The sequence below is a fragment of the Rousettus aegyptiacus genome, unplaced genomic scaffold (genome assembly GCF_014176215.1).
Source record: "Rousettus aegyptiacus isolate mRouAeg1 unplaced genomic scaffold, mRouAeg1.p scaffold_m13_p_12, whole genome shotgun sequence".
Lineage (NCBI taxonomy): Eukaryota > Metazoa > Chordata > Mammalia > Chiroptera > Pteropodidae > Rousettus > Rousettus aegyptiacus.
The window spans coordinates 11,263,070-11,289,633 of NW_023416287.1; the positions used below are offsets into that span (position 1 = coordinate 11,263,070).

General features: G+C 55.0%; 1 protein-coding gene and 1 pseudogene across 4 annotated transcripts; both read left to right on the forward strand.

Annotated features, from left to right (window-relative positions):
* The first annotated feature begins 467 nt into the window (after positions 1 to 467).
* On the forward strand, positions 468 to 26,155 carry ADA (adenosine deaminase). 4 transcript variants are annotated; one of them, XM_016152416.2, is made up of 12 exons: positions 468 to 620; positions 10,616 to 10,677; positions 15,336 to 15,458; positions 19,667 to 19,810; positions 20,563 to 20,678; positions 21,878 to 22,005; positions 22,667 to 22,738; positions 22,843 to 22,944; positions 23,200 to 23,264; positions 24,547 to 24,676; positions 25,247 to 25,349; positions 25,820 to 26,155. In XM_016152416.2, exons 1-12 carry the CDS (start codon positions 588 to 590, stop codon positions 25,831 to 25,833), a joined length of 1,092 nt encoding a protein of 363 aa, XP_016007902.2. In that variant the 5' UTR covers positions 468 to 587; the 3' UTR covers positions 25,834 to 26,155. The 4 variants fall into 4 exon arrangements, with proteins under 4 accessions (XP_016007902.2, XP_036085260.1, XP_036085261.1 ...); XM_036229367.1 differs by lacking the exons at positions 25,247 to 25,349; positions 25,820 to 26,155 and adding an exon at positions 25,024 to 25,227; XM_036229368.1 differs by lacking the exons at positions 19,667 to 19,810; positions 20,563 to 20,678 and having other exon boundaries at positions 469 to 620.
* LOC118610313 lies at positions 6,772 to 6,889 on the forward strand (annotated as a pseudogene).
* Positions 26,156 to 26,564: the final 409 nt, after the last annotated feature.

The following is a 26,564-nucleotide window of genomic DNA, read 5'->3' on the forward strand; positions in this document are numbered from 1 at the left end:
CCCCAACCCTTTCATCTGGTCAACTTCTCCAGGTCCGCAGAGAAGCCCTCCCCGATCCGCAGGCCACAGCTGGTCTCCATAACTACACACTTATGTTGTGTGACTGTGTGATGAGCCTGTGTCTCGCCCAGTAGAGTGCAAGCCCGACAAGGTTTGTGTTGCTCGCGTGTTCCTGGCCTCCAGCTCAGGCCTGGCACTCTCGGGCCAGGCAGAGCCCGGCCGGACGGCTGAAGCCTGATCCCACAAGTGGCTGCAACAAGGAGTCCCGGGGGCCAGGGTTTTTGGCGGGGCCGCGGCCTCGAGGGGACTAGTATTTGTCCCCGATGCCGGGAGGGAATTCCAGGAAATACGCTGCGGGGCACGGCGGGGCGGGGCCCGAGCTCTGTCCAGGGACTCCGTCTGGGGGCGGGGCCCGGCGGGGGGAGGCGGGGCCGGGGCGGGGCCGGCCGGGTTAAGAGGAGCGTGGCGGGCCCAGTGCCTGTGAGCCCCTGGGGAAGCGCACCGGCGGCGGATCCCACGGAGACCGCCCCCACCCCACGCCCTGGCCTTCAGCGGAGGGAGCAGCGCCGGGACGCACGCTTGGCACCATGACCCAGACGCCCGCCTTCGACAAGCCCAAAGTGAGCGCGGGCGCGGGCGGGGGCTCGGGCTCCGGGTGCAGGTTCCGGCTCCTGGTCTGGCCGGAGGGCTCAGGGGCATCCACACCGCGGATGCGAATGGAAACCCTGCAGGCGCCTTCTCCTCTCAGCTCAGACCCTCTTCTGCCTCTGGGCTGTTTAATGAGAGACAGCGAGGCAGAGAGGGTCCCGAACCCAGAGGCACCCCTGGCTGGCCCCCTGCCTCTGACTTGGCTCCTCTGGGTCTCGGTGTCACCGTCTGTCAGGTGGGCATCTTATCACCGCGGGCGCTGAGCAGCTGCGTGAACTTAGGCAGCGGGCTCGGCTCGACCTCTCCGAACCTCAGCGGTAATGTGGCGTCCGGTGTCTACACTCATAGATACCTAGTGGGACTGAGCGCTCCGAGAAAGTAAACAACTTTAAACTCTAACACTGATGGTTTGTCGGTGCCTAGGAGCCCAGGTTTGTGGATGCAGAACCTCGAGCCATACCAGAGAAGGGAGGAGGGGCGAGCAGCCCCTCCACCCCACCCCTGCGGCACCCTAGGAGCAGAGGGTTTGGGTGAACCATAGGCCCTGGGCCTCGGTAAGGTTCACTCAGGCCAAGCCACTGCCTCTTGCCCCAAGGAATACTCCCTTGTCCCTCCTCCCACCGGCTGTGGTGTCCTGGGAACTGTGGTGTCAGGCAGAGTTCAGGCCCCCTAGTTGGGCTTCAGAGCGCTGAGATTCCATCCAGGGAGGGGAGCAGCCCAGATGGCTGCCTAGCGGAGTGGCGGAGTTGGAGTTGCGTCTGCTGGGAGGGTTGGAGACTGCTGGGGGCGGTCAGGGGGAGGAGCAGAGCCTCAGTCTGCTTCAACTTAGCCATCTGAGAAACAGGTGTGAGTGATAACGGGATGTCACGAGTGTTGGTGTGTGCAAGAGGAGAGGGAAAGGAAGGGGAAACCCGGGGGGATAAGGCCTAGCCTCCCCCACTGCTGATGCAGCCACCACAGGGCAAATGCTCAGCTACTTCCTGCCAGATGCTGGAGAGCGGGGGCACCGCTCTGGCTCCCCACCCCCGGCCTCCTTCACACCTTGTCAGGATGCCTGTGCCCCATCAGCCTTTCCTCAGAAGGATTTTTTTTTTTTTTTAACTGTTTTTGGATTCCCTCTACTCTTGGGCTAGGGAACCACCTTACCCTGACATGAATCCCAAGGCAACAGGCAAAACCCCTTGATTGGGAGTGAAACGGGAGTTATGGAGAAGAATAAAAGGTAACATTTCTATAGAACTTGCTCTGTGCTCCAATTCAATCCTCGTAACACTTTTACAACCCCGTGGGGCAGGGACTACTACTGTTATCTCCAATTTTTGGCCTTGTCCAACCCTCTGGTTCAAGCTGGCAGGTCCTTTCCCCTCTCTGGGCCTCCATTTCTACACCTGGGAAATGAGTTTCACCTTGCTTGTGGGGTGTCTGGAAGTTAACAAGGGATGTTTGAAGGTGAAGGTAATGTCACTCACTATGTACATGAGGTGTGATAAATTTTATGTTTCCGTGAGGAGGGAATGTGCCTGAGCTGTCAGGGGAGGCCAGAGGGAGTGTGAGTCTCAGAGCCGCTGTAACCCAGAACCAGCTCCCCGCCTTCCCATAGGGTGGCGGATAATAATCACTAGTATTAGTAGCTGGGTAGCTGGTGCTTATTGAGTTGAATTATTGCTCTGTGCCAGGCACCATTCTGAACACGTTACCTGCATTAATTCACTTGATGACAGTGACTCTGAGGTAGCTGGTGTCATTCTGTTTTACAAATGAAGAAACAGAGGCACAGGGATGAAGCAGGCTTGCAAGATCACACGGCTAGGAGGTAGCCCCGCTGGAGTTTGAGCCCAGCAGGGACTGGCTTCAAATTCCTGTGCCCCTAACCAGCTTTCCTGAACTACCTCTGCAGAAGCCTGTGGGGGTGGAGGTGCCAGTAGCCCAGGTGCAGGCCTCTCTGGCTTCTCCTACCTGCCTCCAGGTGAGGCCCAGTACTTGGCCAGCTTTAAGAAGGTAGCAGGGCAGTGCTTTCCAAACTTCATGTGTATACTGTACTCAAATCACCTGACTTCTGTTCATTTTCAGACTGAATCGGAGGTCCAGGGTGGGGGCTGAGGTGCTACTCTTCTGATCAGTTCCCAGGTGACCCTAATGCTGCTGTAAACACGAACCACACTTTGAATGGCAAGGCCTTCAACTGCTGCCTACCTGGTTTGATTACCTCATCCCAACAACTGCTTGGGGCACTCAGGAGTTCTTTGTCAGGGAGGGCAATGCTGATCACATGTCTGTTATCATAATAATGGCTGTCATTTGAATGTTCGTAGGTATCTGGTACCTTCCGTGATTTATCTCACAGAATCTTCTGGACAATTTGACAAGGGAGATGTTTTCCTTATTTATAGATGAGGAAACTGAGGCCTGGAGAGGTGAAATGACTTGCCCAAGGCTACTCAAAATCAGCCTCCAGGCTGTAGACTGGCGAGTGAGCTCACTGGAGTTGGAGCTGCGTGGTTTCTAAACTACCTCTTTCTGATACAGAGGAGAATTGGGACTAAATCTTTCTCATATTTGAATATTTACTCTGGATTAGGCATTGTTCCAACTGCTTTGCACATATTCGCTCATTTAATGCTCTCAACGGCCCTCTGTGGTTAGTCTCTTCATTTACATATGAGGAAACAGGCTCAGAGAGGGGAAGAGACTTGCCAACGTCACACAGCCAGGAAGCAGCAGAGTTAAACTTGAACCCAGATCTACCTGAAACTGACATGGATGCAGTTACCTGCTTGGCTAGCTTGCCAACCCCACTTTGTGGGGCAGGAGTTAGAATCAGGGCAGCCTTGGACTTCAGATAGATTGGAGTGGGACCCCTGTCTGGCTCCTTAGCAAGTTTAAGAGCTCAGGTGAACTACTTCCTGAACTCCAGCTTCCTTCTCTGTAAAATGAGCTGATAACACGAAGATCATGGTGTTATAATCTTGGGGAACCTTGATGTACTGATTGGTGCAGGCTGACAAGCCGCAGGCCCTGAGGTCTTGATTTCCTCCCTGGGACGGCAGCGGGGGCTGCCGTGGACTCTGGGAAGCCTCTCCGCCTGCCCAGTCTCTTGCCGGTCGTCTTCCTGCCACAAAGCCCGTTGTCAGTACTGCTTTGGACTGTCTGTGCTTTTTCAGTTACCAGAGCCACCTGTTAAAATAAAAATGCCCCTGGGAAGGGCCGCCTTACCGTTACAACTTGTGTGGCAGTTGGGAGGGAAGGGAACAGAGATCGGGTTTCGTGGAAGCCTTATGTTTGACAGGAGGAAGTGAGGATCAGAGAGGGGAAGTGTCTGGTCACACAGCAAAGCAGGGGACGCCAGCCAACCTCCCGATTCCATATCCAACCTCAGGTGGGCCTGGTCTGGGTGGGAAGGAGCCCAGTTGCCCTAAGGAGTGTCCCTTGTAGCAGGGACGAGCAGGACTACGTCCTTGCTTTGGACAGGAGAGAAGAGTAGGCCAGGGGCCCAAAATGAGTTTCGAATCTATATTTACCCAGAGTGTTGGGGGCAGGCTCACCTCGCCTTTTAGGGTTCTAAGGCCCAGAGCAGCAAGGTAGAAGAGGAAACACTCTGATATCCTGTGACCACAGAGGGAGACAAGGAGTTTAAACTTGGGCACCAGCTGGGGCCAGGCCAGCTGGGTCTGAGTGCTCATCCCTCCTTATTTGCAGGAGCTAGCATGAATTGCTTCTCTGCGCCTCAGTTTGCCCATCTGTAAAATGGGGATCATATGTGTATCCACCCTGCATAAAACACCAAGTACAGGTCTAGCTGAGATGGGGGACACACCAATGCTGACTGCTACTGATCATTCTCATGGTTACCAGTCATTCTGCTTAGATTTTACCAGCAGTGACTCGGCACCAATATGCAGGATGAAGTGGGTATATTGTGGTTATGACTTCTGGTTGTGGTTCATGGGTCAAACAGCATCCTGGCTGTGGCACGCAGCCTGTGACGTAAGGCAGGTTCTTTAATCACTCTGAGCCTCAGTCTTCTCACCCATAAAATGGGGATAACCGTGCCAAGTTCTGAGGCTGTCGTCCCACGGGATGTCCCCCTGGCTGAAGACACACCTTGACTTCTATGAAACCTCTGGGGAAGCTCACAGCAGCAACAGAGCTCAGTCAGGTCCCAAGTCAGCAGAAGGCTCTGAGGAACTGCTCTGCCCCTTCTGTACCTCAGAGCTTCTGGAGCCCAGATGGGGCTAAGCCTGGGGGACTTCCCAGAGGAGGTGTGGCTGAAACAATTTGTCAGCCCCAGGGTTGTTCTGTCTCCTGACCTCACCCCAAAGGCAATTGAGAGACCATAGCGGCACTGCTTCTTGGCACTTCCCAGCTTGTCAGGTAAGAGCAGGGCTAAGAATGGGGGGACGTCTGCCCCTCAGTAGGTACCGTGGGTCATTCAGGTTCCAACTGCAGTGCCCAGGGGCTGGTCAGGCAACTGTGGCCACTCTGCCTTGTCTGGGTTCTGGGCCAAGGCCACGGGGGTAGGTCAGCCTCTTCCTTGAGGGAGGGAGAGGACACAGTACTGCTGACCTAGGACGGGGGTTGGGGAGGGATGAGGAGCACTGTTCTAGGTACTGAGGGTACAGCATGACCACATGAAGTCCCTGCTTTTAGGAAACTCAGAGTAGAGGAGACAGACATAGTAAGTGAATTTAAAAGTCAGTGGGATGGAAACAAAACAGTGATGTGTTTGGGGGGCATGGGCAGCCCTGGGGAGAAGTAGTCTGGGATAGACCCCGAAAGAGGACAGCTCGCCTGCCCTTCGGCAGTCATGAGCGGGAGTCGGATCTGGGAGTGCCCGGCCCGGGAATGCAAGACCTGGGACCTCGTCCTGGCTCTGCCACTGCCACCTTGGGTGACCATGGGCGAGTGAACGCGCCTCCCTGGACCTCACCTGTCTGGCTGGCATCTCCTGAGAACGAGGACTCAGTGTGTTTCCCCATGTTCCCACTGCGCCCAGCACCTCGTGGGCGTTTAGTAAATATTTCTTGGTAACTGGAAATGCTTCCTTTTCAGACCTGGGAGGATTTCCTGCCGTTCTGATTGTAAGTCGGCCACACGGAGAGCAAGTGCAGGGAATGGGGCGTGAGCTGCTTCCACAGAGGTCAGGAGGCCTGCCAGGGAGGTGGTGTGGCCTGTGGGCAGGACTTGGGCTCAGAGTTGGAGACACTTGAGTTCCAGCCTAGCTCTGCCACTGTGGGTCTGTGTAACCCTGAGCAGCTCACCGACATGCTGTGAGTTCAGCTTGGCAGGTCCATTTCCCCATCTGCAACATGGGGCTTATGTGTACCTTGACTAGGGTTAAGATTACGTGAGAGAAGGGTCTGGTAATAGTAGGCAGCTGCCGTTGTTACTTCAGTATTATTTATATCTGAGAGTAGGCCTGCAGAGAAAGTACATATAGTAGGGGCTCAAAACTCAGATGTGGGTTCAGATCCTGACTCTCTCACTGACTGACTCTGTGCCCTTAAATGCTGCTTTGAGCTTCAGTTTCCCCATCTGTAAAATAAGAGTGAAGTTCCTACCTTACTGGTTGTTAGGATGAAATAAGGTAATGCACGTAGCTGGTCTTGCACATGGCAGGTAGAAGCCACTGCTGCTCCTTTTATCTGAATGGGGCCAGCGGAGCAGGATCCCCACCCTGGACTCCGAGCTTGCACCCCATCGTCATCTAGGGCAGGCTGACAAAGTCTTCCACAGGTAGTCACAGTTTTCCAGAAGGTCACTTGGAGGCCTGCCTGAGTTTGGGCTGCCCGTGGGGGTGGCTTCTGTCTCTACTCCTCCCCTGAAACGTGTCAGGGCAGCCTCCCAGGAAGCCAGGAGGAGAGTGGGACCTGGTGGGTTCTGTTTTGTCTCTCCCCAGGGGCCTCTTGCCTGTTGCCCAACTCCGAGACCTTCCCTCCACGCTCTGCTGCACCAGGCAGCTCGTGCTCACCGAGCACCTGCCTGCCCTCTAATGTGGTGGGAGTCCTCCCCGGGTATGGCTCGTCCCCCATCTGGATACCTATATCAGCACTCTGTCTTCTGTTCTTGGCTCCTCCAACCTGCTGCCCACACAGCAGTGGAAAAAGCTTTTAAAAAGTGATTCCTGTCAACGGCCATGCCGCCCTGAATGTGCCCGATCCTGTCTGATCTCAGAAGCTAAGCAGGGTCGGGCCTGGTTAGTACTTGGATGGGGTCCGCCTAGGAAGACCAGGTGCTGGAGGCTTAAAAAAATAAGGGATTATAAGTGGACAAGGTCCCTGCAATCTGTGAGGTCAACTAAGGGTTACCTTGCCTACAAAAAAAAAAAAAAGGTGACTCCACTGTTTAAAGCTCAGTGGATCCCCTTAACCGTGACCCGCGAGGGCTCCCTGACTTTCTCTGTGGTCTTGTCTCTCTCCACCAACCTCATTCTCTCCAATTCCCTGACCAATCGCTGATGCAGACACTTAGCACGTGCTCTTCCCTCTGCCTGGAACCATTTCTCTCCTTCCTCCTTCTCTCTGGCTAACTTCCCTCTGTCCCCTTACCTCGAAATGATCTTTTGTATACTTTTTCTACGTTGAACCTCCCCCCTTCCTATGTTTTTTTTTTTTTTTTTTGTCATGTACCTGGCTCATTTTTCTGTCACAGTTTGTAACAACGAGTTCAGAAAGGTATGTCTGCTCGTGAGGTGGGCCCGGCTGCAATGTGCTGCAGTAACTAAGGTCCTCAGGTCTAAGGGGCCTCAAGCGGCAGAAGTGTCGGTCACTCCTGCTCGCACTATGCATCTGTCAGTCTGCTCATCACAGTCATGTAGGGCCCCGGGCAGATGGGCGTTTTTCATCCTGAACATTGCTAGTTGCTATGCCAGAATGAAAAGGGGGCTCCAGGGAGTCTTGCACCGGCATTTAAGTGCTTGGACCGGAAGTAGCCACGCCGGCCCGCCCACCCACCCACAACGGGGCACACAGCAACGAGGGGCAACCTTCCAGATTTGTTGCCAACTTCCCATCAGAGGCGCCACCGGCCAAGCCTGGTTTTGACTTTCTAACCCCACCTACCTTCTCAGCAACCCCATGCGACATCTCTCTCAACTTCAGTCTTCTCCGTCACCGTTTACACATCCCAAGTCATTCCTGCCTGAAGAAGAAATGCGCTTCTCTTGACCCATGTCTAGCCCCTCCCAAGCCCTGTCTTCCCCTTCAGGGGCAAAATTCTTGAAAAGATGGTCTGAACTTTCTCCATTTTCTTACCTCACCTTCTGACCTTATTCCAGTGCGGATTCTGCCCCCTCAGGCCTCTGGAAGGGTTTCTTTGGACAGTGGTTCTTGAACCTGGCCTTGCATTGGAAAAAAAAAAAAAAAAAAAAAGCCAGGCCCACTCCCCAAGGATTGTGATGTCATTGACCTGGGTGGGTCTGGGCATCAGTAACTTTCCAGAGCTTCCTGGTTGCTCTTCAGAGGTGAGGACCACTCCTCCGGGAGCCCTGTGCCCAGAGCCCCCGGGACAGAGTTCTCCCCTGGCCACTGCAGGACCCAACTGTATTAGTTTCTTGGGGTTGCTGTAACAAACACCATGTAATGGGTACCTTAAAACCACAGAAATTAATTTTTTTCCTGACATGGAGTCCAAAATCAGGGTTAGAGGAGGGTGATGCACCCTCTGAGGGCTCTCGGGGAAAACCTATTCGTTGCCGTCCTCCGGCGGCTCCAGGTGTTCCCTGGCTCGTGGTCCCCTCTGCCCCCTGCCCCCGCTCCGCGGTCACAGTGCGTGTGCGTCTGCAGCTGCTCCAGTCCCACCGCCCCTCCCTCATTTGCACTCGTGTTTCATTTCCTCTCACACACCACGTTCTCTCCCCGCACGGCCTTCGCACGTGCTGTTCCTTCTGCCTGGAATGCTCTTCCAGCCTTCCTCCGCACCCCTGCCTTTGCCCGCTTGGTCCTTCACCCTCCAGATCTCGGCTCAAGCTCTGCTTTCCCCAGGGAGCCATTGTTGTTGGCCTAGCAGGGTGAGGTTCTTTGCTTTGTTACCTCTTTTGTAGGACCGTGCGTGCTTTCCAAGGTTTCGTCATGGCTTCGATTGCACACTTATCCATGCGATACTTCCTGTCTCTTTCCCTTCCTGGAATGTAAATGTCACAGGAGCAGGCCTCTGTTCCTTTACCTTACCTCTCCATCCCCAGCAGGGCCTTGACCATCTGTTGAACAAAGGACTCTTAGTTGATCCTTACTTAGTGTTTGCTTTTAAGAGCTGGTCTAAGCATATTGCATGCATTGACATGGTAAAGCCTAAGAGGAGGGCTTGTTATCCTCCCCATTGGATAGATGGGGACCCCGAGGCTTGGAAAGTGAAGTAACTTTCCTCAGGTCACCCAGAGAGGGAGTAGAGGAGCTGAGATTCCAGCTCTGCCCACAAGTCAGCCCTGCCTCTCCGGCCGGATCCTCACCACAGCCATGGAGAAAGTTAAGGATAAGGGAACAGAGGCTTAGATGTGAGGCCCCCTGTCCAAGGTCACACGGCTGGTTGGCAGGTCCCTGGACAGGAAGTGTCAGTATTTCCAACGCTGAGCATTTTTCGAGAACACAATAAACATTTGGCTGAGCGGAGCATTGAACTCATTTTGTTAGGGAATCCAACAGCTCGGTTGACTCCGAGCCTGGGTGTGAGTGCCGCTTGGTCCTTTGCCGGCCAGATGACTTCCGACGACTCGGATGCCCTGCTGACAGGAGGACTCGGCAGATCTGTCGGCCGCCGGCCTCCGCTGGGTCTGGGCTGGGTTTCCTGTGCAGGAGGCAGCTCACGCGGGTATTCCATGATGCCCTTGGCTCCCGCCCCAGCCAGGGCGGCCACTTTCTTGTCCAGGTCTCTTAAGTTCCAGAGGAGGCCCCACCCCAGTGGAATGTCAGTCGAGAGTTTTTAGGATCTCCCCGTGGCCCCGGAACAGTTTCCTCTGTGACCTGGAACAAGCAGGTGGCAAGGGCGCTGTCCCACTGTCTCCCTCTGCCTGCTGTGCTCACAGCAGCTCACGGAAAACGCCCTGGTCGAGAGAGGTGGGGCCGCGTCCCGTGGGCCACACACGTCCACCTACAGTGTCTTTGTGAATCCTTGCAGTTGTTCTGGGACAGGGAGGCAGGAATGGCCACTGTTTCGCAGTCGAGGAAACTGGCTCAGAGAGAGCGCGTGTCTAGGTCACACAGGCAGGGAAGGGGCAGAGCTGGGAGTCCAGCCTGGCTGCTGTTCCCCAAGCCCCTGTCCTTAAACCCTTGGCTTTGTGTGCAGAGTGCCGTTCGTGGGGCCGAGCATGTAGGGGAAGATCATCCAGATGGCTAAGTATCTAGGCTCCTTTCTAATGTACTGAAAAGATCTTGTGTTGCCTGATACCCATTCCTGATGAGCTTTGCTGAAGTGTCACCCCCACTTTTTAAAATGGGGCCTGATTTTCGAAACATGTTGACTGAATCACTAGTCCAGGAAGTCTGTGGTCAACCCTTTTCGTTAAAGCTGGATTTCGTTTGTTGAGTTGGCTGAGAGCAGGATCGCCCGTGTGGTGGCTGGGGCTTCGTGGCGCCAATAGGACCGTGGCTGGCCTCCCGTTCGGAGCGCCAGGTTTAGGATTGGGCTCAGATTAGAATTCCAGTTCTGCCACTTACCGCCTGTGGTTAAGACCAAAGGTACTGGATTGAGATCCTACTTCCAATACTGGCTTGCTGGGTGGCCTTGGACAAGTTATTTAACCTCTCTGACCCTCGGCTATGAAATCGCAACTGTGAAAAAGATAGAGAAGCAATTAAACACACCCCGCAGCTGAAGATTAAACAAAACAGCGTGTGTAGGGTTTAGTAACGTGTATGTGGTAAGTGTCTGCTAAGTGCTGGCTAATGGTTATTATGGTTAATATTAATAAGAACTCTGAAAGTTCCTCCAGGCATTCATGGGTGTGTGCACTCTTTCTTCCCTTTGCCCCTTGCAGGTCGAATTACATGTTCACCTAGATGGAACCATCAAGCCCGAAACCATCTTATATTACGGCAGGTAAGTTCACTGATAAGAGGCCTTCCTCCCTAAAATTTGGATAGGGTCCACGGTTTGACCCAGAGGCCACTAGAGAATTCTGGGGTTGCTGCTCCTTATCCCTGTGGAATTGAGCCATACCCTAGGCAGAAGAAGGGGTCTGTGGAGACATGGAGGCCTCAGCTCTGAGCTGGAGACCCACAGCCCATGTCTTCTGCGCCTTCGACTCTTGGCTTCCTGCTGCCAGGTGAGACAGAGGGAAGCTTGCCTTACCTTACAGACAGACACACACATGCACAGATATACACACACAACCAGTCCTGTTTTTTCAGCTGAGAACCTGTGGCAGGTGACCTATCCACGCAGTACCATTTGCTGAGCATCTCCTAGGGCTGGGTTGCACTGAGCCTGTTGCTTGAGTCAGAATTTAATCCTTCTACACTTGGAGGAGGAGGGTATTGCTATCCCTGGCTCGCTGAGGAGAGAACAGGCTCATGGAAGTGAAGGCGGTTGCTCAAGGTAGGGCCATCTGACGCTCAGAGTTGTTCCTACATCACCATGGTAACCCATGGGCAGATGTGCAGAAGTTGCTCCCCTCTCTGGGCCCAACCCTGCATCTTCCAAGTGAGACCACAGCTCCTGCCTCAGCTCTTGTGGGTGCTGGTGAGTTGAAGGGTCCCTAGTGACCCCCGTGAGGAAGGTCTGCCCCTCCCTCCCCTCGCTGGCTCATAGTGGCCTCTCTGTTGGGTCCAACACTTTAAGAACAGGGACTTCGAAGGCCAGTGGATCCAGATTCAAATCCAGACATCCTGTTTCCTCCTTACTATTTATCCTTGGCCTCTGCAGGTTTAGGGGAAGAATAGGGCCTTTTCCCAGAGCTGACCTGGGAGATGGCGGCCCCCCCTGCCATTCCACCCCTCGGCAGCCTGAGTTCTTTATAGCTCGCCCCAACACCTATTCTGTTTGGAGAAGGACTCTGCGTCTCCCTCATTGCCTTGAGAGGTTCAGCTGTGCACCTGAATTTGAACATGCGGCCCAGTGAACCAGAATCCTCTCAGTTATGCAGAGGCCCGTTCCGTGGAGAACTGGTGCTCCTTGGATTTGCCCCTGACTCTCGGGAGCACCTCTGCCAACTCCCGGAGAAAGTTCTGGTGGAAGAACACGTTCCTCCATCTCGTCCCGCTTCCAGCGAGCTCGCTCTGGGAAGCGGCTGTTGGTTTAACTTGTATTTAACTATGTAAGTGTGCGAGCAGTCACTGTGTGCCGAACTCTGCGTCAAGTGCCTCACCCGGTTGAGCTTAATCCTCACGACTGGCACCGTAGGTCCTGTTAACTGGCCCCATGCTGTGGGTGAGGAAACGGAGTCCTGATAGGTCAAATGACTTGTCTTGAGGAGGGTGTGACCATTATTCCTCCCCTAGGGGTTTAGATGAATCACTTAGCTTAGCTCAGGGCTAAGCACAGTGAGTGCACCAGGAATGTCGCTTACTAATAACAATGTCATTAACATAACCAATGGTTCAGGCTAAGTCCGGGAAAACTGCCTGGCTTATCTCTGCCTGTTTTTGCTCATGTGGAGTACCAGTCATCAGTCATCGCTGCAGGACCCTGATGAGGCTGAGAGCGGATTATGGGTGCCGAGATGGGATCTCATCTGGGTGCTCATTAAGGGGCCATAGAGCGCTCGTTAGCACAGCCGGGTGGCAAGACTGTGGGGGAGGGGTGGTGGGAAAGGAGCCGCAGGTGGGGGAGCGGCTGAGATTTTCAGTTTCCCATGTTGTCTGGTGTCTCTGAACACTCTTGGCCCTGGAGGATTGGGCAGCAGAGTGGGGGGCGGCAGGGGTGTGCCAACTGGAGTTTGATCTCTAGATCAGCAGAGACTCAGATATGGATAGCCCTGGAAGAATTCCTGGTGGGGGCGGGCCGGGCCTGAGAGGGCAGCATCTGGCCTGTGAGCCGCCCCTCAGGCCAAGTCAGTGGCCCCATCCTGCCTCTGTGGCTTGGGCCTCCACTGATTCTGTTTTCTCCTGTTTCTTCTTCCTTCAGCTCCTGTGATTCTGCCCTCTCCAGGGCCTTCTCCTGACTCTTAGTCTCCTTCAAGACCCTGTCAGCTTTTTCTCCAAGACACGTTCTGAATCTGGCTGTTCTCTCCCTGTCACCACCCTGCTCCGAGCCGCCACCAGTCCCTCCCTCACTTGGACTATTGCGATGGCCTCCTGACTGGTCTCCAAGTGTCTTCTCTGGCCTCCCCTGTCCACTGACCCTACAGTACTGCCCTCAGAAGAATTATCTTAAAACAGTTATCTGATTGGCTCACTCCTCTGCTCAAACCCTCCCACCGTCCCTCCCACTTTGCTCAGGGCAAAGCCAAAGTTCGCCCATGGCCCTTAAAATTCTACAAAGCCTGCGGAAGTTCTGACCTCTTCTGCTTCTTACTTAGTCCACTCTGGGTGTTTCTTAAACACGCCTGACCTAGTAAACAGAGAGGGTGGGTAACTTGCCCAGAGTCACACAGCCTTCATAACAGAGCCGGGATTCAAACCCAGGCCACCTGGCTTCAGCATCTGCCATCTTCTCAAGGATGTATAAATAGTCTCCCGTGTTCCTCTCTGCATCCCGCAGAGAAAATACCCTGAGCTTTACTGACAAGGACTTGGGGGTCCTCAGAGGGCATGGCCCCTGCCTGGGAGCTGGCAGACACAGGAGCGGTGCGAACCTGAGCTTATCCTCCTCACTGGCTCTCTGTGGTCAGGCTTCTTATAGGTACATTGTCCACCATGGCAGGAAGGGGGCGTGCTCGGAGGAGCCATACCAGGAAGGGGAGGGGGAAGGTGGCCTGAGACGCCTGCCTTCCAGGGCTGGTCAGACACATGGCTCTGTTTGGGTTGCTGCTATCCATCCAGTGCCCCGCACATCATATACCCTCAGATGGTGGTGTGCAGGTGTGGAGAGCGGGCCTCTGGATGGCGGGTTGAAGTCCACGAAATGAGATCTGAAAGATGGAGGAGGAGGAGCTCCACCAGGAGCTGGAGGGACACCACTGGGAGAATCACGCGCAGCAGGCCCAGTGGGCTCGAGGCCGATGTGGCCACTGTGTTCGTGAATTTGGGAGCCATAGCCTTAGCATCTCTTCTTCAGCCTTCCAGAAAGTACAGGCTCTGCAGAGGCCGTGGTTACTGGGGGTGGCTTCGTGAGGGTGACTTTGGGGAGGCTGGCCAGCAGTGGAAGGCTCAGCGAGCACCCAACCTCACTGCCAAGACAGCCCCAGAGGTTCACCTATCCCCACCCCCCCCCACCCCTATGTCTTGCAGGAATGGGGGGTCCTGGTGGGCTGACTGGCAGACTGGTGGTGGGTACCAGGGTGACCCTTGGTGATACCCACTGGGCACTCACAGGAACCCAGGGCCACCGGAGAGGGAAGAGGGCATTTGTAGGGGGCTTACTTAATAGGAATTTATGTAGGGAAACATTTTAATATTTGAATAACAGAAGCCATTAAAAGACTTAAACACTACTTGCTCAAACTTCCATTTTTTTGGCAATTTCCTCCCTTTTATCTTCTCCCTTTGTGGATAACTAGACGCTTGAGCCTCCTGACGTAACCATCTAATTCACCTAACCATTTGTTCCTAATTTTTTTAATCTTTTGTTTTCCATTCCTTCTAACACATCCCGATGATTGCTGCCATATGCTTTTAAATTTCCAAGAGTTCTTTCTTACTCTCGAAATGTCCCCTTTTAAAAAAGGGATATTCTTGTTTTAACTTCTTGAAGATGTTTATTTTAGGGTTCTTAAGTTTTCTTCTGTTTTCTGCATGTTTATGTTTCCTCGGAGCTCCTTTTGTCTCTCCTTTCCTCCCTCATGGTAGAAGCATTTCTTGACGTCTGCTAACTCTTTGTCTCTTTTATTTTCAAAGTGGGGAAACTGAGGCCCAGGGTGACCCGTGAGTCAGGGCAGATCCAGAATGAGCAGAGGAGACCAGACTCTGCAGGAAGTGAGAAGCCAGCCCGCCTCGCATCCTGTCGCCCTGGCGGGGGGAGGTGGAGGTGCTGGTGGGGAGAAGGAGGCTCCAGGCCAGGAAGGCTGTCCTTAGCAAGCCCTTACTGAGTGATGGCTACATCTAGCCCTGGGGTCGGGGAGGGCTTTGGGCAGGGAGAGGAGGGACCGCTGAGGTTGATGGCCAGCTGGCCCAGCCCTCTCCCAGTACACTGGGCCAGGCAAGCCTCTCTGATGTGCTGGCCGGACAGAGGTCAGAGGAGGGAGGGCAGGCGTCTGCCCTGGCCCCTGCTCCTGTCCTGTAGAGATTGCCTCTGATAACCCTTGAGCTGGCATTGGACAACCTGACTACACCTACTCCTGCGGCAGAGCTGTGGGCTTGCCCTCACATCTGCTCTGTCCATGTGTGTGAGTGTGTGTGTGTGTGTGTGTGTGTGTGTGTGTGTGTGTCCATGTGCACAGACAGATTTTAACCCTGGCTATCCTTGAGATTCTCTGGCTGGTCATGGCCTTGGGGACAGGAGGTGCTGGAAGATTTCCAGTCCTGTTCTATATGCCCTGGACCTCAGTTTTCCCATCTGCCCAATGGGAAGAGTTGGATGGAGAGGTGCCCAGGGTTCTGCATCTGGCCCCCTGAGGAGCTGGCCAGGGCCAGTCCACTGCCCTCATGTTTTGTCCCCAGGAAGAGGGGGTTCACCCTCCCTGCCAGCACAGCTAAGGAGCTGCAGGACGTCATCGGCATGGACAAGCCGCTCAGCCTCCCCGGCTTCCTGGCCAAGTTCGACTACTACATGCCGGCCATTGCGTGAGTCCCCCTCCTCAGGCCCTGGGCAGCGTCGGTCGCTGTGCCGGGGACAGCTGCCTGCACCTCAGCCCGTGGGGCGGGAGGCCCTAGCTCTGCTTCTGACCATCGTACATACTCGCTCGGAACGCTCTATGCTTCGGGGCCTCAGTCTTCCCTTCTGGAGAGTGGGTGTGATGAACGGAAGTTCCTTCAACTACTGCAGAGAAGTGACAGAATGTGTGGGGTTAAGAACACAGATCCTAGTCTCACACTCTTTCATGAAATAACACTGGGCGAATTCACCCTCTCTGGGCCTCAGTCCCCCATCCAGACAGTGGGGCCTGTGATCCCGTCCACCTCCTAGGGCTGGAGTTTAGAGTGGACACAGCTCTGTCCTCAGCAAGCCCCCTCTTACTGTGCAGACAATTGCTACCTTTATTGACAGACACTGGTTCTTCTGTTATTTTGCATTCCTTCCATTTTGAATAGCAGAATCTCTCTCAGACATAGAATACAATATATGGATAGCTCACAGAAACATACGTTTTGTAGTCATCAGTAGGGCTGCTAGGTGGACGTACTCCTCGTTTCCAGAAGAGGAAATAAAGGCTCAGGGAAGCGAAGGGTCTTGCCCAGGACCCCACGACCGGCAGAGAGTGAAGCCCAGATTCTTGCTCCCCATGCTACCTCAAGCTTCTTGGCACCAGGCAGAGTTTCCCAAGGCATGTGAGAATCAGCCTTGGCCGTTGGTGCTCTGGGAGCTCAGGAAGAGGAAGAGGAAGAGGCAAAGGTGTTGGGAGCAGTCAGCGAAGGCTGCCTGGAGGAGGAAGTGTGGCCTAGCCTTGGAGTGGAGAGGGTGTGACTTGTCCAGAGGGCTAGGCCTGGGGGAAGGTGTGGAGGATGGGCCACGCTTGCGTTGCTGGAGGATCAGTGAAGCTGTGTGAGGCAGGCAGAGGCCTTTGGCTGCCGTAAGTGGCAGACACACGTGAGGAGTCCTAGCAAAGGACGATGTTGTGCCAAGGTGGCTGGCTTCTTGCCGGGGGCATTTGGGCTCCGCCTGGAAGGCACCGACTGTCCACTTCGCTGCCCCCGGTAAGCAGCTGCACTGGCAGACACGTGCCACCTCCCTAGAGGCATCTGCCTCGCATCTCCCAAGACAGCCCCACCCCAGAACATAGACGCAGGCCGAGGCACCTCTCACGCCACCCCCGAGGCTGCTCCTGTCTCTGGCCACACGCAGAGGAGGCCCAGCCCCCTGAAGGCCCGAGCCAAGCGGGCTGTTAGACATTATTTCCTTCAGAGCCGCTTGAGACTCTGACCTCCCCCCACCCTGCCGGCATCCTCATCTGCCACATCGGTGTCTGGCGCCTTGGACACCACGCACACCCCCAAGCTAGGGTCCTTGGCACTTGCTGTTCTCTCTGCCTGGAACACCGTTTCCCATAGATGCCCTGCGGCTCCCTTTCTCACCTCCTTCATGTCTCTGCTCAAATGTCACTTTCCGTGAGGCCTTTCCTGATGCTATTACGGATCGTGCAGGCCCCGCCCACTGACCATTCCGTGCCCCCCTCCCCCGCTTCCTGTGTATCCATAGAGGTTTTCACCATGCGACCTACGACATATTTCACTCATTTATTGGCGTGTCTCTTGCTAGACCGTAGGCTCTGACAGCAGGGATTTGCCTGCCTTATTTGCCGTTTCCCCCGTGCCTGGGACAGTGTCAGTCCTGGTGGAAGGAATGCATTCCACAGCCGTGGGGGAGATCAGGCACCCTCTCTCTGGGAGGCTGGCACCCCTTGCAGCAGGGCTGACTCCACCCCCCAGGGCTGTCCCCACCGGAGAGGAGAGGCAGCTGCTGCCCGACATCACCCTCCAAGGCACAGGTACTTGCAGTGACCCTCCTCCTGGCTTCCCCAGGCGGCTTCCCTTGCACATTCTGCTTTCTAGTAATTGTTCCGGTTTCACTCTGCATGGCAGAACCTTGCAGCTAAGGCTCAGTCCCCTGTCTTTTGATCAACAGTCGCAGTAACCCTTGCAGGTTAATTTGTACCTTGCTTCTGCAGCCAACACTCAGAAATGACAATCGAATAGTTTGAGCATTTTTTCTGTTCTGCTCCAAGCCCCGGCCCAGGTGAGTTTGATGAGAGTTAACTCATTTGCCCTCACAATCACCCTCCAATGTATGTGTCAGAGAATGTGATTAACAGGTCACACAGCAGATAAGTGTGGGAACCGGGATTCAAGTCTGAGTCCCAGGGATCTCCCTGTCCCAGAGTTTCCTCTGGGTTTCTCCATCTGTGCCCTTTTTTTCTCTTTAGTTTTATTAGAATGTAATTGACAAGTAGAAATTGTATACGCTTAAGATATACAACTTGACATACACATACCTTGTGAAACGATTACTAGTCAAGATCGTTAACATATCGATCACCTCAGTTATCGTGTGTGCGCGTGCGCATGTGGTAGGAACCCTTAAGATGTACCCTCTTGGCAAACCTCAAGTGTGCAGTACAGTATCGACTATAGTCACCATGCTGTACGTCATCTTTAGAACTTACTAATCTTGCGTAACTGAAGTTTTATACCCTCGGATCAACATCTCCCCGCCCCCTGCCCCCGACAATTGTTCTACTTTTGGTTTTTATGAGTTTGACTGCTTTGAATTCCACATGTGAGATTATGCAAGTATTTGTCTTTCTGTGTCTGGCTTATTTCAGTTAGCATATTGTCTTCCAGGTTCATTCAAGCCACAAATGGCAGGATTTCCTCCTTTAAAGCTGAATCATGTATGTGCGTCAGAGAGGGAGACATTTTCCCATTCATCTGCAGGTGGACATTTAGGTTGCGCCCATGTCTTGGCTATTATGAATAACACTGCAATTACCATGGGGGTGCAGATATCTCGGTGAGACATTAATTTCATTTCTTTTGGATGTATACCCAGAAGTGGGATTGCTGGATCATACAGTAGTTCTATTTTTAGAGGAATCACCCTATCGTTTTCTAAACAGGCTATACCAATTTACACTCCTGCTAACAGTGCAAAAGAGTTCCATTTTTTCCCACATCCTCACCAACGCTTAACTCTTAGCTTCTCTTCTTGATAGTAGCCATTCTAACAGGTGTGAGGCGAGATCTGATTGCGATTTTGATTCGCATTTCCCTGATGATCCATGACGTTGACCACCTTTTCGTGTACCTGTTTGGGCCATTAGCGTGTCTTTTGAGAAATGTCTAGCCAGGTCTTTTGCCCATTATTAAATCAGGTTGTTTGTTTGCTATTGAGTTGTAGTTCTTTACATACTTTGGATATCAGTTCCTTATCAGATTGTGGTTTGCAAATATTTTCTCCCATTCTATACGTTGCCTTTTTACTTCGTTGATGGTTTCTTTTGCTGTGCAGCTTTTTAGTTTGATGCGCCCCCACTTGCCTGTTTTTGCTTTTGTGGCCTCTGTGTGGCCTTCCCTGCTGGCCAACATTCATCACTCAACAAATATTTGAGTGGCCACTACGTCCTAGGCTCTGTTCTCGCCTGGGGGACCATAGCGGCGACAAGACAGATGTAATGTCGAGTGGTAGTAAGGGCCACGGAGAAAACTGAAGTCCAGAGGAAGGGGTGGAGGATGACAGAGGGGCTGTTTTAAAATAAAGTGGTCCAGGAAGTCACCTCTGCTGGAGCCGGGGTCTAAATGGAGGGAGGAGGGAACACAGGTCAGTCTGGCGGAAGAGCTCGTAGGTGGGGGTGGGGGTGGCTGCAAACACAAAGGTCCGATGTCGAAACAAGCTTGACTGTTCCCTGGACAGAAAGAGCCTCTGTTGTGCTCATGGAATGAGTGAGAAGGAAGGTGCTGGGGAGGTCAGCAGGGGCCGGTTATATGGGCCTTGAGGGCCAGGCCACAGAGTTGGGATTTTACCCCATGTGGTGGAAGCCCCTTGGGTTCAGAGCAGGAGGAGCACTGTGGTTTAATTTGCATTTGTATCTGACCACTGGGGCCTGTTAGATAAGGTGGTTAGACCGGAGGTGGGGTAGCAGAGCTGACAGCACTTGCTGTACTTTCTGCATCTTCTCCAGTGGGCGCCCAGAGCTTCGGGCTGGGGGTTAAGGGATGGGGACCCAGAAGTGGGTTTGACCTGCCAAGGGTTGGGGACAGCGTTGTTATTCCTGGAGCTCCCGAGGGACTTCGGGAAGGTTATCCCAACCACCGCCCCCACCCCCTTCTCTTCCCAGGGGCTGCCGGGAGGCCATCAAAAGGATTGCTTATGAGTTCGTTGAGATGAAGGCCAAGGAGGGCGTGGTGTACGTGGAGGTGCGTTACAGCCCACACCTGCTGGCCAACTCTAAAGTGGAGCCAATCCCCTGGCACCAGGCTGAGTGAGTGCGTGGAGGGGCTGGGCCGAGGCCGTGGCAGGGTGGCCCAGCCTGAGACCCAAGGGTCGGACTGTTGGGAGGCCCTGACCCAAGCAAGACTTTGATTCCCCCCTCACCCCCCGATCTGGTCTGTGACTGACGATGGGCTTAATTCTGTCATGAGAGACGTGGTTCCCATCCCTCTCCTTGACTTACGTTTTTATCTTGGGCGACAGCGTCTGTCTGTTCTCTTATCACCCCTAGGCCCAGGCCTGCCATCTAGGAATGGTAACCGGCTCACCCAGTGCCTACCAGGGGCCAAGCCCAGGGCATCTGGCCCATTCCTGCCTCCCGGGGATCTTGAGTGGTATCACACAGTCACCTGACCCCCTTCTAGCCATGACTCTGATACATGTGAACGAGTGGGGATCGGGCCAGGCGAGCCTAGCCATGCTCTCTATCTGGGGGGGTCCTCCAGGTCTGGAATCACCAGGCAGTTCTAAGGAAGCCAGAAGGGGGTTTGCTGGGGGCTTCGGCCATCTCCCTCAGGCTTTCCTTAGGTGCAGTGGGTTGGTGGGAGGAGGCGGCTTCTGGAACATTCCTCTTTCTCCTTCTCTCCTCCAATCATCTTCCTCCCTCCCCCCTCGTCTCCCTTCCTCCCCCCTCATTTCCCTCTCCCTTTGTCCCTTCCCCCACCCCTCACTCTCCTCTATCCCAGGGCTCTTCTTTAGACTTTCCTTTGTCTCAGGCCCATCCCTACTCCTTTCCCTACGCAGAGGGGACCTCACCCCTGACGAGGTGGTGGCCCTCGTGTGCCAGGGCCTGCAGGAGGGAGAGCGAGACTTTGGGGTGAAGGTGCGGTCCATCCTATGCTGCATGCGCCACCAGCCCAGTGAGTACGATCTCGGCCCTGTGCCAGGCTGCCCATCTGCCGCCAGCCCCAACCTCTTGGACTGTGTGGCTGCACCTGGTCTCCTCTGTGCCCCTCGCCTCCTGCTATCCTTTGGGCCCGCAGTGGGACCTTGGGGCTTCATGAAGTCATTAGAGCCTTTCCAGGTGGGCTCAGAACTTCCTGGCAACAGAGACCTTTCTCCCAAGGAGACAGGGCCTTACAGCCACGTGACCTGTAGGAGATTCAAAACCAAAGGCACCTGAACAATAGAAAACAATCCGGGCCAGGTTCTGACCAGCCCGTGGCCCTCCCCGGAGACCCTGTGGACTAGGCCTCTTCCGGTCTAGGCCACAGGACCTGAGTAGGTCTGATCCCCAGGATCTGAGGGGCCTCACTTGTCACTGACACTGATTAAATAAATATCCAGAGCCCCGCTGTGTGACCTTGGGCATGTCACATCCCCTCTCTGGACCTCAGATATGCGTTGTCACAGGAGATGATGGTGCTTACCTCATTTTCCAGTCTGAGTAGTGAGAAACGAAACAGGGTTAGTGCCAAGCTGCAGGGCCCGCCTGCAAGTCCCTGCAGCAGCCTCTGAGGACGAGCCCTGCCCACCCCGTCTGATAGACAAGGGGACTGACGCAGACGGTGGCGAAGCTTCTTGCTTCTCAGTCAGGAAGGCACGAGGCTCAGATGTGAACCCCGGGGCCCTCTGGTTCCAAAGCCTGGGATTGTTCATTCTCTCTTAAACACTTCATGATGACTTTATTGGTTAAGAGTCCACAGTATGTTAGCAGTGTATTTCGTGGTGGTAGCGTGAGTTGTTTTAGATCCGAATGTTAACCGTAGGCCTCTGTCTCCTCGCCTGCTAAGTGGGGTAAGCCCGCCTTGAGCGCCGTTGTGGGGAGAAATGAGAGAACTGAGCCCGGGCCCTGCCCTTGGCGATTTACAAGTAAGACCCCTGGGAAGCCTCCGCAGGACCCTGTGCAGGAGCTGGAGGTGTCTCCTCTGAGCCACTGGGCAGAGCGGTTTGCCGAAGGCCATGTGGTCAGGCCGTGATGGTCCTCAGGATTTTAAGACACTGGACCCTCTGTCTTGCGCTGCCCTCGGGTGGGGCTGGGGTGGGACGGGCGGCACGCAGCACTTCCGAAGGGACCCGCTTCCCAAGTGCTGCTGCTGAGAGGGCCTCTCGCCCACAGACTGGTCCCCCGAGGTGGTGGAGCTGTGTAAGAAGTACCAGCAACGGACCGTGGTGGCCATCGACCTGGCTGGGGATGAGACCCTTGAAGGAAGCAGCCTCTTCCCTGGACACGTGCAGGCCTTCGAGGTGGGCCCTGTGGGAAGGAGGCGGGGCGAGGCTGGCACAGGTGAGCTGTGGGAGGGGAGCTGGTCTTCACCCCCCAGTAGGGGGCAGTCACACAGACGGGAGTGTGAGGCCTCCTGGGTCCCCAGGTGTGTCTCAGCTGGGTCTGGGGGCCCTAGGAATTGTGAATTCGGTATGAAGACCCCACTAGCTATTTGGGAGTCTGAGACCATTTCTGCCTATGATTTTGCTGTGTGACCTTGGGCAGGACTGTGTCTTCTCTGGGCCTGGTTCATCGCCTAGGATAACTGCATTGGAGCAAATGTCTTGGCCTCACGATGTACTTCCTTTGGGAAGGGGTAAAGCATGGGGTTCAGTGGGGGCTCCAGAGCTTGGCTCCCCACTTTCTAGCTGTTTGACTTTGGTCCTGTTACTTCACTCACTTGAGCCTCAGTTGTGAAAGTTAATGTATGCAAGCCATTTCATACAGCGCTTGACATGTAACTGTCTAGTAAGTGATAGCTACCACTTAATGATTTAAAAAGACCAGACTTCCCTATCCTGAAGTGGCCAACCTGACCGTGGGCATGGTCCAGGCTGCGGAAACTCAGACCCAGAGTGTAGTGGAGGCAGAGCCTGCTGGGGGCCCCCAGGGCCACCCGTGACCTGGCTCTTGTCCTTCCAGGAGGCGGCGAGGAGCAGCATTCACCGCACAGTCCACGCAGGCGAGGCCAGCTCTGCAGAGGTGGTGAGAGAGGTGAGAAGGCCGGGCCGATGGGGGGGGGGGGGCCGCGGGGGGCACGGACCCTTCTCCCTGCTTCTTCCCCGCCTCATCCTGGGCTCCCCTCCGCTTCTCTGCAGGCTGTGGACACGCTCAAGGCAGAGAGGCTGGGGCACGGCTACCACACTTTGGAGGATGAGGCCCTCTACAAGAGGCTGCGGCAGGAGAACGTGCACTTCGAGGTGCCAGGGACGGGGGAGGACAGAGGTGGAAAGCCAAGAGGGTCCCAGGAGCAGGGCAAGCTGTGGTGGGTGTGGGCAGTGGGCACTAAAGCTGCCGGGGGGTGGAGGGAGACAGGGACCGACGGGCTCACGGAGTCGGCAGCAGGGAGGCCAGTGTGACTGGGGCAGCAGGCGGCTCCAGCCCCAGGATGTGGGGGAGGGCGGGGTCAGCATGGCCTGGAGGTGTCCTTGCCAGCCCCACGCCTGCTCTTCCAGGTCTGCCCCTGGTCCAGCTACCTCACGGGCGCTTGGAAGCCAGACACACAGCACGCGGTCGTTCGGTGAGGCTTGCTCCCCGGGCCCACTCAGTTTTGTACTAGGAGAGCCAAAGGTGGGAAGAAAAAGCAGGGACTGGGCACTGGTCATGCTGGGTCTCTTGATACGAAATCTGTCTGAACCTTTGGTTATTAGCAGGTGTTATTATCCTCCTCTTACAAATGAGGACGCCAAAGCTCCGATGGGCTATAACTTGACTAAATAGCAGAGCCGGGTGCTCTATAGCTCATTCCACTATAACAGAATGTCCTGCTGCCCCAAGAGAAAGGTGAGCGTCTCCTGCTCATGTGGTCTCTGCTCCTGGCCCCTTGGATACCCCCCAGGCACCATCCCGAAGGCTTTACCTGGAGGGTCTGCCCACCCTACCCGCTTCTCCCCCACCGAGGTGGCCTCGGCCCGTCTGCAGGCTGTCCTGTGGCTGAGTTCTGGGAGTGGCATCAGTAGGACAAAGCTGCCTGTCCCTGACATGGGACGAGGACGGCAGGGACTTGGAATGACCACGGTCAGGCCACACTGGTACACCTGCCAAGCGTATGAAAAGAGGAGGAGCTTGGGCTCCACCGTTCCGGTCCCTCGGGGTCCGGAGGTCTGCCTCAGGGAAGGAGAGTACGGCACCTGTGGGACGTCCAGGTGGAGGCTCTCGGGGGCACGTGGTGCACAGCCTGTGGGCTGGAGAAAAACTCAGGAGTCATCTACACAGACAGGGTCCTGGGAGGAGTGATGGCCTCAAGAGACGGGCAGGAGAGACAGGCGGGAAGCCAAAGTGTGGTGTCTGAGAAATTGAGAGAAAGGGTTCCAAGAACAGTCAACAGGGTGAGCACTCTGCTAGTGCACTCAGCTAGGAAAGGTCCACTGGGCCTACCAAGACGGTGGCCAGAGAGCGTGCCCAGGACGGTGTCCATGCTGTCTGCAGAGTAGATCCCAGTGGGCTTGCTGACGACTGGGGTACAGTGTGGACAGCTCTCCCAGAATGCTGGTGCTGAAGGGGAAGGCTGGAGAGGGTGGTAGGCGGAGGGGTGTGTGCTTGTGTGGCCGCCCCACACCCCCATTCTACTAAGCTCTCTCTCCCGCCTTTGCCCGGCTTTGGACTGGTCAGATGGTTTGAGTCTTGAGTTGCTAGTTACGTGACCCTGGACAAGCCACCCGGGTTCTCTGGATTTGCTCTTCCTCTGTACGAGGCCCTGCAGGTGTGACTAAGGATGAGGCGAGGCTCACAGGGTGAGGGTCGATGCAGTGACTGTTCACGGGAGACTAAGGGGCTTTTCTCTGCATCTTCCCCACATCCAGGTTCAAAAATGACCAGGCTAACTACTCACTCAACTCGGATGACCCGCTTGTCTTCAAGTCTACCCTGGACACTGATTACCAGATGACCAAACGGGACATGGGCTTTACTGAAGAGGAGTTTAAGAGACTGGTGAGTGAGTGTGGGCCTCACTGGCCTTGACTCTGGGCGTGTGTAAGGCCTGCAGGGCCCGGAACCTCTGGGGCTGAGTGCGTTTGCCTCAGCAGGCCAAGCCAGACCCAGAGTTAGCCACCTTCCCCAGGGTCGTCCTGGCCTAGACCAGGTGTGGTGTTCCGTCCTTTCGGTTGAGACCTTCAGGGAACCCCATGAAAGCTGTCAACCTTCTCCATAAAAGACGCTCAGCTATAAAATTTTGCACTTTTCAAGTCATTCGTAGATCCCAGGCTGAGCCCTTGATTTTGGGGGTTCTAACACCCAGAGTCTGCCCCTGCAGGGGTATCTTTCTGGCCCTGTCTCAGAGTTTCTCCAGCTTCCTTCCCCCACGGCTGGATCGTGGCGTGCCACTTTGAGAACACAGGACCTCATGGCCTCTGCTCTGGCACTTGCTGCTGCTGTGGGACCCTGGACCAGTCCTCGCCCCCCACTCCCGAGCTTCCCTGCCCATGTTCAGTGAAGAGGGTGCGCTGTCACTGGACTGCCATGCTCTCTAATCCCACGTTGTCTGCTGCGCTGTGCTCCCAGAACATAAACGCGGCGAAGTCCAGTTTCCTCCCCGAGGATGAGAAGACGGAGCTCCTGGACCGGCTCTATCACGCCTACGGGATGTTGCCTTCGGCCGCTGCAGGTACCTTCCCGTCTGAGCTCTGGGGCCGCTCGGCTAGCCTGCCTTTCTGTGGGACTTCTCGCAAGATGCCCTCCCTTCTTGCCTTGGGTGGCACCAAGGACGTGTGACGACTCCCTGCGTACAAGTCCCTGGCTGGTGGCAGCCTCGCACTAGATCAGCTTATTTTCTGTATAATGCTGTCTTGATGCTGGTCTGAGGGAGGGACTTTATGAAGTCCGGTCCCAAAGGTCTTGGCAACTTGGGGCATTTGCATGGCTGCCCAAAGCCAAGGGCAAGGAGCAGGGCCCAGGTCTTAGCTCTGTTCTGCTCCTTCCTGTGTGGCCTTGGCAAGGCATTCCTTTGCTCTAAGCCTGCCTCCCCATTTGTAGAAGGGGGGACTCTTCTCTGGCTCCAATGTTCTCTTTTTTTTTTTTTTTTTTACATCCTGGGTACTGTGAGTTGCTTAACCTTTCTCCCCCTCTGGCCGGCAGGGCAGCATCGATGACGATGTCATACCGCCTCTCTGAACCCTTGCCCTGTGGATGGAGCCTTCACAACTCTGGGGGTTGAACGACACTATCTTACTCCTTCCAGGAAGACTGTGATTCCATAGTTAGCTACTGACGCTCTTGAAGCCCGCGTGTCCATGTCTACACACACACATACACACACACACATACACATACACATACACATACCTCGGCATGGCCACGTCTCTCCACTGACTACGTGCCTGGGCCTGGGGGACTCTGAAACCCTCCTCCGATGGTGACCTGTGCCGAAACCCTGGTGGCGCAATAAAAAGCAAGCACTGGTGTCGTGCAGCACGTGGCGTGTGTGCTGTGGCCTTGGGTGGGAGCAGAGGGAGCCTCTGGGGCTCGGAAACTGGGGAGCCAGAGCTTCCGAGGCCGGGGGTGCAGCGGGGCCCACAGCCTGCCCGCCCTCCAGAAACGAGGCTGCCCTTGAAATCTGTCTGCTCCTAAGCTCCCTGAACTCTTAGCCCCTCCTACGCTAGGTTTTGAGGAGAAAACCTTCCTTCCGGGTTTGAGAAACTGGCGACTGTGGGGAGAGGAGGTAATAGGGAAGAAGACCGACAGCTCAGACGCCCGGCCGAGGCGCGGTGCCGGCCTCTGCAGGCCTCGGGTGTTTTTATTTTCCATGAAAGCCTAGGAGAGCGATGGTCCCAGCTAACTGTCGACTGGAACTACGAGGCCCAGCCCCTGCTTTTGCTGTTTA